Source organism: Plecotus auritus (genome assembly GCF_963455305.1).
Source record: "Plecotus auritus genome assembly, chromosome: 1".
NCBI lineage: Eukaryota > Metazoa > Chordata > Mammalia > Chiroptera > Vespertilionidae > Plecotus > Plecotus auritus.
The window spans coordinates 29,062,442-29,074,663 of record NC_137770.1 but is presented as its reverse complement, the minus strand read 5'-3'; the positions used below and the strand labels follow the sequence as shown (position 1 = coordinate 29,074,663).

Below are 12,222 nucleotides of genomic sequence, written 5' to 3'. Positions count from 1 at the left end.
AGTTTCTCCCCGTATGAGTCTGGGTCCCCAGAGTCTCGCCCGGAACTGGAGTTCAGAGCAGTTGGGAGCTTTTGTCTCCCTCCCGATTGAGAAAGCCAGCCGTGTCCTCAGTTGCCAGCCCTCTCCACGCACGCCTCCGTACCTCTGCCTTCCGCAGCTCCTACGAGTCTCAGTGTGCTTTTCTCTTTCCTTCTAGTTGTAGAATTTCCACTCAGCCAGCCTTCCTGTGGTTCTGGATGATGTCCATTTTGTCTTTTAGTTGTAGTTTTGAAATTGTTGTGCGAGGCAGCAGTTCAGGTGTTTACCTATGCCACCATCTAGGTTACTCTCCTAAAATCACTTATTTTTTCTTCTTCATTGTTTAATATGCCATTAATCCCGTGCAGCATTTTTTTTAAAAAAAAATCTCAAAGATTGCACTTTTGGTATCTCTTTAGGTTTAACTTGTCTTTTTTATAAATCTTTCATGTCTCAGCATGATGTCATTCCTCTATCTTTTTGAACAATTGTAATAACTTTTTCAGTATCCTTATTAACTAATTCTAACATCTGTGTCGATTTTGGGACAGTTTTGACTGAGTGAATGATTAATTGGTTATTCTTTTATGGGTCATATTTTCCTGCTACTTTACATGCCTGACAACTTTTTATTGGACTTTATGCATTTTACCTTGATGGGTGCTGGATATTTTTGTAGTCCTATAAATATGCTTGACCTTAACTCTGTGACAATTAAATTCTTTTGGACAGTTGGATCTTTTCTGAGCTTGCTTTTAAGCTTTCTTAGGAGGGACCAGCTATTAGTCTGGAGCTGATTTTTCTCCCATTACCAAGACAGTACCCTCCTGAATTGTTAGGAGAGTAGATCTTAGAGTTCTTATCACGAGGAAAAAAAGTTTTGTAACTCTGTATGGCAACCAAGTTCTTCTATAGAGTACTAGGATCTTAGCTAAACATCTAAGTACTTTACACCTGGTTTTTTTGTGTGTTTTTTTTTTACATCCTGGTATAAAGTATTAGATTTTATTTACAGATTCCAAAGACCCTCCTTATATAGTGGTTTGTTGTTGTTTCTTTTCATTAAAACTTTTATCTGAGGAGGTAGAGACTAGTTGAGTTTCTTAATCTCTCTGATTCATTAAATAGATACATTCTGATTTGATAAATACATATATACCCTTTTGATTATTAACATTCTTTGTCTTTCTTTTTTTTTGAGGTATAATTGACAGGTGTACATCGTAATGATTTGGTATTTGATATATTGCAAAATGGTTACCACAATAAATCTAGTTAACTTCAATGACCACACATAGTTATAATTTTTTTTCCTTCTGATGAAAACTTTTAAGATCTCAACAACTTAAAATATGCAATATGGAATTACTACGTATAGTCACTACATTAAATCCCCATGACTTATTTATTTTGTAACTAAAAATTTGTACCTTTTGACCACCTTCACCTTTTCTTTGGTTTCTTTTTTGTTGTTGTTTGTTTGTTTTCTTAAGCCACTGGATGTGGACAAAGATTCCTCCCTGGTGACTCTTTGTTATGGACTCTGTGTTCTGGGACGAAGAGCTCTGGGGACTGCATCCCACCATATGTCCAGGTAATGGCATTTCTGTTTTTAGGAAGGGATTGTGGGAAGCTGTCTGATTTAAGCCTGGAATCGTCTTTCATCGAAGCGTGCTATGCTAATTTATTGCAAAAGTCTCTTCAGATGTTGTATAGGTCTTTTTGCTGAGCATAGCTGAGTTCTAAGTGGTTAACAGAACTGGCTTTTAAAATTGACCTATATGTAGGCAACTATTGATAGTGAGAATTTAATAGATTGAGACATTTAAAAAATAATCACCCCATAACATCTCTTTTTCTAACAATATACCTTTTTTTTATTTTTTCGTTCTTCATTGCAGTTTCTGCCAGAGCATTTATACTTTGAATATAGTTGTACATTAGATTTTGGAACTCTAAATATAAACTGGATTTCTTGACATATGCATCCAAATGAATTAGAATTAAGTGCCATATATTTTAAATTTTCATCTTTTCCACTAGCCCCTCCTTAATATCTTTTAACTTACATACTCTTTGCCTGTTGTTTATTTTCATGGACTCTATTATAGTGGTGCATAAACAGTGATCCCAGTTCAAAAAGCCCTATTCCTTGTAATTCTGATTTAGGGGTGCTGACATTAGTTCTTGAAATCTCTATTTTTAAAACACTCTCTCACATGATTGTGATGCACAGCCAGATGTAAGAATCAATGTAACATAAGACCGTTGTCAAAATATGTAAATGTTTTATCTCCAATCTTAACAGTAATTTAGAGTCATTCCTCTATGGATTGCATGCCCTGTTTAAGGGAGATTTCCGTATTTCTTCAATTCGAGACGAGTGGATCTTTGCTGACATGGAATTACTAAGAAAAGTAGTAGTCCCTGGAATCCGTATGTCCATTAAACTTCATCAGGTAAGAAGAGAAAATTTCTAATCCATTGCTACTAGTTAATGGTGCTTCTTCACTTGACTTCCAAGTTATGTTTCTTAGGAACCTTTTGAGAAATATTCTGATTTGAAACAAAGAAAAACATGATTCAGGGCAAGATGCTATATCTTGGAATCCCAAACCTATGTTTCTACTAGTAAATTTGAATATTAATGTTAGAGGCTGACTGATCTGGGCATGAGCTTGAGGACAAGTGTAAGCAGTGAGTAACAAACTGGAAACAAGCCTTTGGCCCTGTGATACTTGCTTTGACATCATGTGGTTGTAACGCACACTTCTTCTGTGTGAATGTTAGGTGACTCTCAGTGCAGTGCAGCAGCATCTCAGGAGTCTCCTCAGTGCTGCTGTTACTGAACTGAGAGTTTCACTTAGCATGTTATATACAATAATAGATGGTTAGGAAAGATTTAGCACTAGTTTAATCCTAGGAGGGTAAAAAATTAAAATGAGGCCTCACAATGCATATTGTCCTGGATCACTTTAAGAATATATTTTGAGCCCTAATCGGTTTGACTCAGTGGATTGAGCGTGGGCCTGCAGAATGAAGGGTCCCAGGTTCAATTCTGATCAAGGGCATGTACCTTGGTTGCGGGTTCATCCCCAGTAGGGGGTGTGCAGGAGGTAGCTGATCCATGTTTCTCTCTCATTGATGTTTCTAACTCTCTATCCCTCTCCCTTCCTCTCTGTAAAAATCAATAAAATATATTTAAAAAAAGAATATATTTTTTGAAATTAAGTACAGTAAGGCCTCACTTAATGTTGTCAATAGATTCTTGGAAACTGCAACATTAAGTGAAATGACATGATGAAACCAGTTTTCCCAGAGGCTGATTGTTATAAACAACTATTCCTGTGGCATATTTCTGGTCACTGAAACATCACCAAACATCTCAGTAAAGATTCAAAACACTTCTAGTATTAAACATTGAAGTAAATGTGAACTATTACATATCTATAATAATAAAAGCATAATATGCTAATTAGACCAGACGTCCTTCCGGATATCCTTCCAGACGACCTTCCAGACAAAGCTGGGGCTGCAAGGGAAGCCCGGGTCCCTGGTGCCTGCCGGTGGCTGGAGGGAAGCCCAAGACCCGGGTGCCTGCTGGTGGCCGGAGGGAAGCCCAGGACCTGGGTGTCAGAAGGAAGCCGGTGCCGGCAGCCGGAGCAAGGAAGGCCTACTCTTGCATGAATTTCGTGCATCAGGCCTCTAGTATTTAAGAAAGATGAATAAAAACAAGTAAGGTAGTTCTTTTCCAGCCTGATTATTCCAGTTCAGGGTCGCAGGTGGCTGGAACCTCTCCCAGCAGCTTAGGGGGCAAGGCAGGCACCCACCCTGGACATTAAATTACAGCACCCACGCACAGCCACACCACACCCACACCCACACCCACACCCACTCAGATGGGGACAATGGAGACACGCCAGTTCACCTCACATGCACAGCTTTAGGAAGTGGGAGGAAACTGGAGTATCTGGAGAAAACCACACAGACATGGGGAGGATGTGCACACTCTATAGGCAGCAGCCTTGGCCAGGATCATCCTATCTAATAAAAGGGTAATATGCAAATTAACTGTCACTCCATCACAAAAGCTGGCAGTGCCCCATAGCCACAAGATGGCGGTGCCCAGTCCCCTCAGCCCCACCGGAGTCCCCCAGTCCTGGGGGGGCAGCTGCTGAGAGCGGGCAGCGTGAGTGGCTTGGCGGAATGCTTGCTTCGTCGTGTGGCGACGAGGCAAGTGTCCCGCCCCAGCCGCGGAGAGCCTCTGGGCAGCGGCCAGGCCCTGCAGAGAGCAGAGAACCACGGGGAGTGGGCCTCAGCCATCAGGGCTCCCAGATTGGAGAGGGCTCCCCTGCGGGCTCCCAGATTGGAAAGGGTGCAGGTTGGGCTGAGGGACCCAGCGCCCATGCATGAATTTCGTGCACCGGGCCCCTAGTCAACATTATAATGAAACACTGCCATTCAAGGACTTTCTGTACTGGCACTTGCTGTTCTGTTCATTCCACTTGACAGTAGTCATCAGATCTGATGATAGAGACCACATGATAAGACTCATTAAAATGCATCTGCTGTGCTCATATCTAATTGAATATTTTTCCCCAAAAATAAAAGGTGAATAACTCTTCAAGTGATTTTACTGTGATCTAAAGTACTGGAATGAAGTTCATGTCCCATGTTATTTAGGAGAATTTCTAATAAGGGAAATATTATTTGAAAATCTCTGAAAAATGGAATGCTGTTTTGAGGATGATGGGAAAATATATATTTGGGATCAAATAGAGTTATCCATCTTCAGACTAGCTTTAGAGTTTGAAACAAAAATTAAATGTATGTAAAAGAAAAAGGTAATAACTATAACATAAAATTTTTTTTTATTTTGTTTTTGTCTGTCTGGTATTTCTCCTTTTGTCTTGTGATGTCCTATGAATTGCCTAAGGCCTGTATGAAATTTTTACTGTAGCCCTAACTGGTTTGGTGTAGTGGATAGAGCATCGGCCTGTGGACTGAAAAGGGTCCCAGGTTCGATTCTGGTCAAGGGCATGTACCTTGGATGCGGGCACATCCCCAGTAGGAGTTGTGCAGGAGGCAGCTGATCGATGTTTCTCTCTCATCAGTGTTTCTGACTCTCTATCCCTCTCCCTTCCTCTCTGTAAAAAATCAATAAAATATATATTTTTTATAAAGAAATTTTTACCATATAAAATTTTATTTGAGCCAAACTGACTACAATGCTGGGAAGCAAGATTTCAAATGCTCCCTAAAATGTTTTTCAAATCAGGTTTCTCAAAAGGTACCAATTAAATATCTCTATGTAAGAAATCACCTCTTTTACATAGCATAATTATTTCACAGTTCCTGACAGGCATCTTCAGTTCATCCTAAACATCATGACGGATGTGTCATCTCTCTGGCAGAGAAGACACCGAGGCACAGGGTCCAAAGCCTCTGATGCCTTGGTCACTGCCTCTAGTCTCACGCTAGACGTGCCCTTGCCTGTTGCTTTGGGGTCTGTTCCCTTCATGCCCCTCTGGCTGAAGCACTATTGCCTGTAACAGTGCTTCTCTGCCTTATGATCAGGCCCACACTTGGGAACAGCACCCTCTCGCCATTAGCGTGACTGACAACAAGCAGTGACAAACGGAGGGTGAGGCGGGAGAATCATCCAGGAGCCATGAGGGCTGGGGAGGCAATAGAGAACGCAGGTGCAACCTGGATGAGTTTTATAATTCCTGTACACCTTCGAGGAAGATAGAGATCGACCTATGAAGTAACAAATAATACCCATTTATTGACCAACACTTTTAGTCACACGTTGGATTGTCCATGAGGGACTCTTGGGCAGGAAAAGATACATGTGTAAATCAATACTGGTCATCTCCAAAGTTCATATGTTATATACTCACGAAAATCCACAAAAGTGGACAATAGGTTTATATATTAAAAGAAAGGATTAGTACATACTTGCCATACGACCCAGCAATTGTACTCCTAGATATTTACCCAAGAAAATAAAAGTAGATGTCCACAAACCAAATGTGCATAGCATCTTCAGTCATAATAGCCCAGAACTGAAAACAACTCAAATGTCAGTCAGTGGATGAACATATAAATTATGTGGCTTACTTATAGCCACATGATAGAATAAGTTTACTTAACACTATAAAGAAATGAACTATTGTGAGACACCACAACCTGAATGAATCTCAAACATTATGCAGAGCAAGAGAAGTCAGACATATGAAGAGTCCATATTGTATGATTTTATTTATATAAAATTTAAAGCAGGCGAAATGAATATAGATTCAGAAAGCAAATCAGTGGTTGCTTGGGATATAGAGATTGAATGCCAAAAGGCAGAAAGGAACCTTCTGGGGTGATGGAAATGTTCTACATCTAGACTTAGCAGTGGTTACATGGGTGTGCATATTTGTTAAAGGGCAGCTAACTACCTTTAGAGTGGGGGCATTTATTGTATGTAAATCATACCTCAAACTCGATTTAAAAAACTATTCTGTTCCCAGAGAGCTTAAAATATAGCTCATTACTGCAATACTACTACTTTTGTAAATTCCTCAATGCAACCCTATCCTCTAAATTTTAGCTAAACAAATATTTCCAATTTTTATATAATTTCTTTTTTTTTCCTTACTCAAGTTGATTTTTTCATATCTTTATATATGTACACTAGAGGCCCATTGCACGAAATTTGTGCACGGGGGTGGGTGTCCCTCAGCCCAGCCTGCACCCTCTCCAATCTGGGACCCTTCAAGGGATATCCGACTGCCCTCTCACAATCCAGGACTGCTGGCTCCCAACCGCTCACCTGCCTGCCTAACTGCCTGATTGCCCCTAACTGCTTCATCCTGCCAGCCTGATCACCCCCTAACCACTCCCCTGCCAGCCTGATTGACGCCTAACTGCTCCCCTGCCAGCCTGATTGCCCCCAACTGCCCTCCCCTGCAGGCCTGGTCACCCCCAACTGCCCTCCCCTGCAGGCCTGGTTCCCCCCAACTGCCCTCCCCTGCAGGCCTGGTTCCCCCCAACTGCCCTCCCCTGCGGGCCCGGTCACCCCTAACTGCCCTTCCCTGCAGGCCTGATCACCCCCAACTGCCCTCCCTTGCAGGCCTGGTCGCTCCCAACTGCCCTCCCCTGCCGGCCATCTTGTGGCGAGCATCTTGTGTCCATATGGGGGCGGCCATCTTGTGTGTTGGAGCGATGGTCAATTTGCATATTACCTCTTTATTATTATGTGATATATGTGTGTGTGTGTGTGTGTGTGTGTGTGTATTTCTGTTAAAGGATCATCTGTTAACTAACAAAAACTAAAACTACATAAAAAAATCTCTAAAATTGTGTTTCTTACTAACCAGGCACTTTTCACATAAAGCCATGTCTCTAGAATGATTCTAGCCGAAGCCGGTTTGGCTCAGTGGATAGAGCGTCGGCCTGCGGACTGAAGGGTCCAGGGTTCGATTCCGGTCGAGGGCATGTACCTTGGTTGCGGGCACATCCCCAGTGGGAGGTGTGCAGGAGGCAGCTGATCGATGTTTCTCTCTCATCGATGTTTCTAGCTCTCTGTCCCTCTCCCTTCCTCTCTGTAAAAATATCAATAAAATATATTAAAAAAAAAAAAAAAGAAAGAAAATAGAATGATTCTAAAACCCATGTTATCCTGCCTCTCACTAGTTGAGATATGGCTCATAGTTGTGAGCTTTAAGACAGATGAAGGCTCCTAGTCCTGGAGAAACTAGTGGAGTCTTCCCTGAACAACCTCTTCATCTTAATAACTATTCATTCATTTGCTAAGTAGGCATTTAATATTACCATGTGCAAGATTCCATTGCGGGTAGTAAGGATGAAACAAAGGAGTATATGAAATGTATCTCCCATTCAGAAACCTATAAATTAACAGAAGATATAGGACAGGTACCCAACTAACCAAACACAAATCTGAATTTCTGAAATGGTGTATTAATAAGGAAACACAAATATAAGATTGGCTGACTTCACATTTGTAACTTAGAGGTTGATAAATTTTCACTCAAGTGTGTGCTGTCTGAAGGGGAGGTGAGGGAGAGCAGGAATGCAGGATCCCCAAGGATGCACATCCAAGTCTGAGGGCGAGCCTGCATGGAATAATAAAAGCATTCACCGTGTATGTGAATAATGCTTCATAATGTAAAAAGTTCTCCAATACACTATTCCATCTCACTCTTACGAAAACCTTGCCAAGTTGGTTTGCAGATAATGCTGGCACTCACAAATATCAAAACTGAGGCTCAAAGAGGTTTAGCTGCTTCCTAGGTTTAGCCGGTAATACCAGGACTTAAAACACATTTTTAAAGAGTATTTTTTATATATTTTATGTCTAATAATATTAACGTGTGCTGATATGAAATTTTCATTTAGTAATTGATTTAGTAACTATAGAAGTTTTTATCATCCTGGAAGTCATTCTCTTCTTTTCCTAAAAAAAAGATAAATATTTTCTTCTGTGTATAGGATCATTTCACTTCTTCAGATGAGTATGATGACCCCACGGTGCTCTATGAAGCCATTGTATCTCATGAAAAAAACCTTGTAATAGCCCACGAAGGCGACCCTGCGTGGCGGAGTGCAGTCCTAGCCAACTCTCCCTCCTTGCTTGCCCTGCGGCATGTCATGGATGATGGCACCAACGAGTATAAAGTCATCATGCTCAACAGACGCTACCTGAGCTTCAGGGTCATTAAAGTAAGTTTTTGAGGCATTGATTTGCATCTGAAAAAATTGCAACTTAGATAACCTTATCCAAACTTTTAAAAAGTAGTTGACACTCTTGGAGATAAAAAATGATGACCATATTTCATTAGCATTTATTGTTTATAAGCACTTAATTTTATTTATTTTGTCAGTAATTTAGTCTGTCCTCTGACATTTTCTCATGTGCTATAAAGCCTATTTCATTTGCTATTTGGGCAGAATCTCTTAAACATCAGCTCCATATTGCTAATATGATGATGGGATTCCTAGGTTGCAAAATAGTTCTGTAGCTTATACTGCCCAGTGGTTCACTTTAACATTTCCTTAGGCTTTGTTTTTTTTTGTTCTTGTTGTTAAACATCGTAGGACTTTAAGAGGCTTAATCTCTGAAATTTTATTTTGATAATTTATAAAGGTTATTTTTTTCACTACTTCATTTAATCAAGCCCAAAGTCACAAACATCCTTTAAACTAAAAATATTGTTACCTCTGATTCTATAAAAAATATCTCATTTACAAAATTCAGTGCTTCACTGATTTGGAAAATGAAATGGACTACATTTTACTTGGTATTTTTATAAGACAGAGCAGAAGTCCTCTGTGCTTACTGTTTAACAGCCTGTGCATGACAATGGAAAATGGTTAACTCCTGTGTAGACGTGACCTATTTGTTTCCTGCCTTTCACAGTTGGTCATGATGTCTTTTGTATCCCTCCCATTTCTGCGCTTCTGTTTGTATGAATTTCATTCTTGGCCCCATGACCTAATTCCCATGTGATCTGGTTTTCAGGTGAATAAGGAATGTGTCCGAGGTCTTTGGGCGGGGCAACAGCAGGAGCTTGTATTTCTACGGAACCGTAACCCTGAGAGAGGTAGCATCCAAAATGCAAAGCAGGCTCTGAGAAACATGATAAACTCATCTTGTGATCAGCCTATTGGCTACCCGATCTTTGTCTCACCCCTGACAACTTCTTACTCTGACAGCCACGAACAGCTTAAAGAAATTCTTGGGGGACCTATCAGTTTGGGAAACATCAGAAACTTCATAGTGTCAACCTGGCACAGGTGAGCCACTGGGTGGTGGTGTATCCTGACCTTTGAGCTAGACAGTGTGCATTAGTGTCACCTGGAAAGTTTGTAGGGAAAATACAGGTGCCACAGCACAATATAAATCTATTATATCTGAACTTCAGGAAGCAGAGACTGAGCATATACACTGAGTGGCCAGATTATTATGATCTCTGAACGCATAATAACCTGGCCACTCAGTGTGCGTGCGTGCGTGAGTGCGTGCGTGGGTGTGTGTGTGTGTGTGTGTATTAGAGGCCCGGTGCATGAATTCGTGCATGGGTGTGGTCTGGCCAGCCTGGCCAGGGGGAGGGGACCTGGGCGGTTGGCCGGCCTGCCTGCTGGTCGAACTCCTAGTCGAGGGGACAGTTTGCATATTAGCCTTTTATTACATAGGATATATACTGAGTGGCCAGATTATTATGCGTTCAGAGATCATAATAATCTGGCCACTCAGTGTATATCTTGAGGCTCTTATTAGGTAAATCTAATGTGCAGCTCTGGTGAAAAACCACTGCTGTAGCATTTAGTACAGTTTTGAATAGTTCCCTTTGTTTAATGTTTTTTACCTGTTTGCAGCATATTGCTGCTATTAGAACGTGTGGGTCAGCAAACAGGACAAATTACAGAAAAGCATGAGGAACTTGTGCAGATGGATTGCTTTCTTCTATCTGTTGTATTCCATTCCTGGTTGTACAGTGCAGAGATACTATTGCTATTTTCCCAATCCAGTCATCACTCCAAGCTCAGATCTGTAGTCTGTCTTCGGGAATGCACACAATGTTTTTCTCTGCATTTTGTCTAGGAAATTGTGGTGTGTGGTGTAGGAACATATAATTTGATGACACGTGAAGAAAAATAAATCACAGAATATTATTTTCAATTTCTTAAGAGTTCATATCCTTAAATCAGAGCTTAAGAAAAATGGGATCTGGGATTAGAGTAACAAACTGTCAAATAGGTGTTTTTAAATTCTTCTAGAAATATCCAACATTAAAGAGTAAGGTTTCACCATTTTAATACAGTCCCTGTCCACGCAGAAGGAAGAACACAAACCAGGGTAGTGTCGAAGAAATATATATATATTTTTTTCCAAAAAATACATGTTTTGCTGGAATTGCCTTGTTTGTCCAGGACTGTGGGGTTTCCCAGGATGCAGGATTTTCAGTGCTTTAAACCAAGACAGTTGTGGGCAAACCAGGACAGTTGGTCCACGTTACACATAAAAAATAAACAAATGGAAGAAGGAGGAATCGTCACAGCAGCTCCCTTCAGGTGTACTGCAGCGTAAGTTAGGTTTCACTCGAATACGTTAGGTTTCAGGTCTTGCAGACTTCAGAGGCACTGCGTAGACACTGGCAAGAATTCTGTTTCCAGCTGTGATCTTAGTGTCACAACTGTTACGTGCAGTTCTTCCTGTAGTGTAGAAAGATGATAGAGTGTAGAACAGTGAACCAATTGGGAAGTATCGAGGTAGTGAATATAAGAGAATATGAAAACAGAACAGACTTTTTGTTCCTAATATTGATTACACCTTAAAGACTTTCAAAGGTGACCATTAGTAGCCTTACGCATTCAGAATAGCTAAAAAAGAATAAAGTACCTACCTTGAAGTGACCTTGGGGTAATGCTTCCTATTCTGGTGTTTGTTCCTAGGTTGAGGAAAGGTTGTGGAGCTGGATGTAACAGTGGTGGCAATATTGAAGATTCTGATACTGGAGGGGGAACTTCTTGCATTAGCAACAACGCAACAATTGCCAATGACCCCCACAGCACCGTGTCCCAAGGAAGCATCGGAAACACAGGCCGGGGATCTGGAGCAGGACTCCATCCGCCCGTCACGGCTTATCCTCCAACACTCGGTAATGTGCAACAAGATTATGTGAACAATGTTAACCTCTTAGTTGTGGAGCTCAGTTAGTATACATAGATAAAGAGGATGACATATTATCTACTTGGAAATATATAAATAGAACATTTTATTTGATTCACAGTTGGACATTATCCTATTTGTTTATAATAATTGGTTTATGTATGTAAATATATATTATTTGAAATATTTCTTTGAAAGTATCCTTTTTAAAGGCTAATAATATTTAATTAACATAATTTATTCAACTTCTCTCCTATTGGACAATGATTTGGTTTCTTCTGAATGTTGTAATTATCTTTATATCTTTATAATCACATACTATTTTTGTAGGCTGGAAACTTTAAAAATGGAATCACTAAGTCAAAGTTTATGAGAATATTTAAGACTCATGATATATCATGCTGAAAATCTTTCCAGAAAGTTTTTTTTTTACCAATTGTGTATTCTTACCAGTCATGCATAGGAATGCCCATCTGGTAAACTTTCCACCAGCTTTGGGTGTTACCAGGTCCCACCTTGCT

General features: G+C 40.5%; 1 protein-coding gene across 4 annotated transcripts in view; it reads left to right on the top strand.

Annotated features, from left to right (window-relative positions):
• The window catches only part of PCNX1 (pecanex 1), a 171,323-nt gene that overhangs the window by 150,180 nt on the left and 8,921 nt on the right, over nucleotides 1-12,222 (top strand). For all 4 annotated transcript variants that reach the window (XM_080665041.1, XM_080665040.1, XM_080665039.1 and 1 more), the window contains 5 exons: nucleotides 1,512-1,612; nucleotides 2,327-2,477; nucleotides 8,521-8,751; nucleotides 9,551-9,825; nucleotides 11,485-11,690. In XM_080665041.1, the coding sequence (XP_080521167.1) occupies nucleotides 1,512-1,612; nucleotides 2,327-2,477; nucleotides 8,521-8,751; nucleotides 9,551-9,825; nucleotides 11,485-11,690 (964 nt within the window). The remainder of the gene's footprint in view (nucleotides 1-1,511; nucleotides 1,613-2,326; nucleotides 2,478-8,520; nucleotides 8,752-9,550; nucleotides 9,826-11,484; nucleotides 11,691-12,222) is intronic.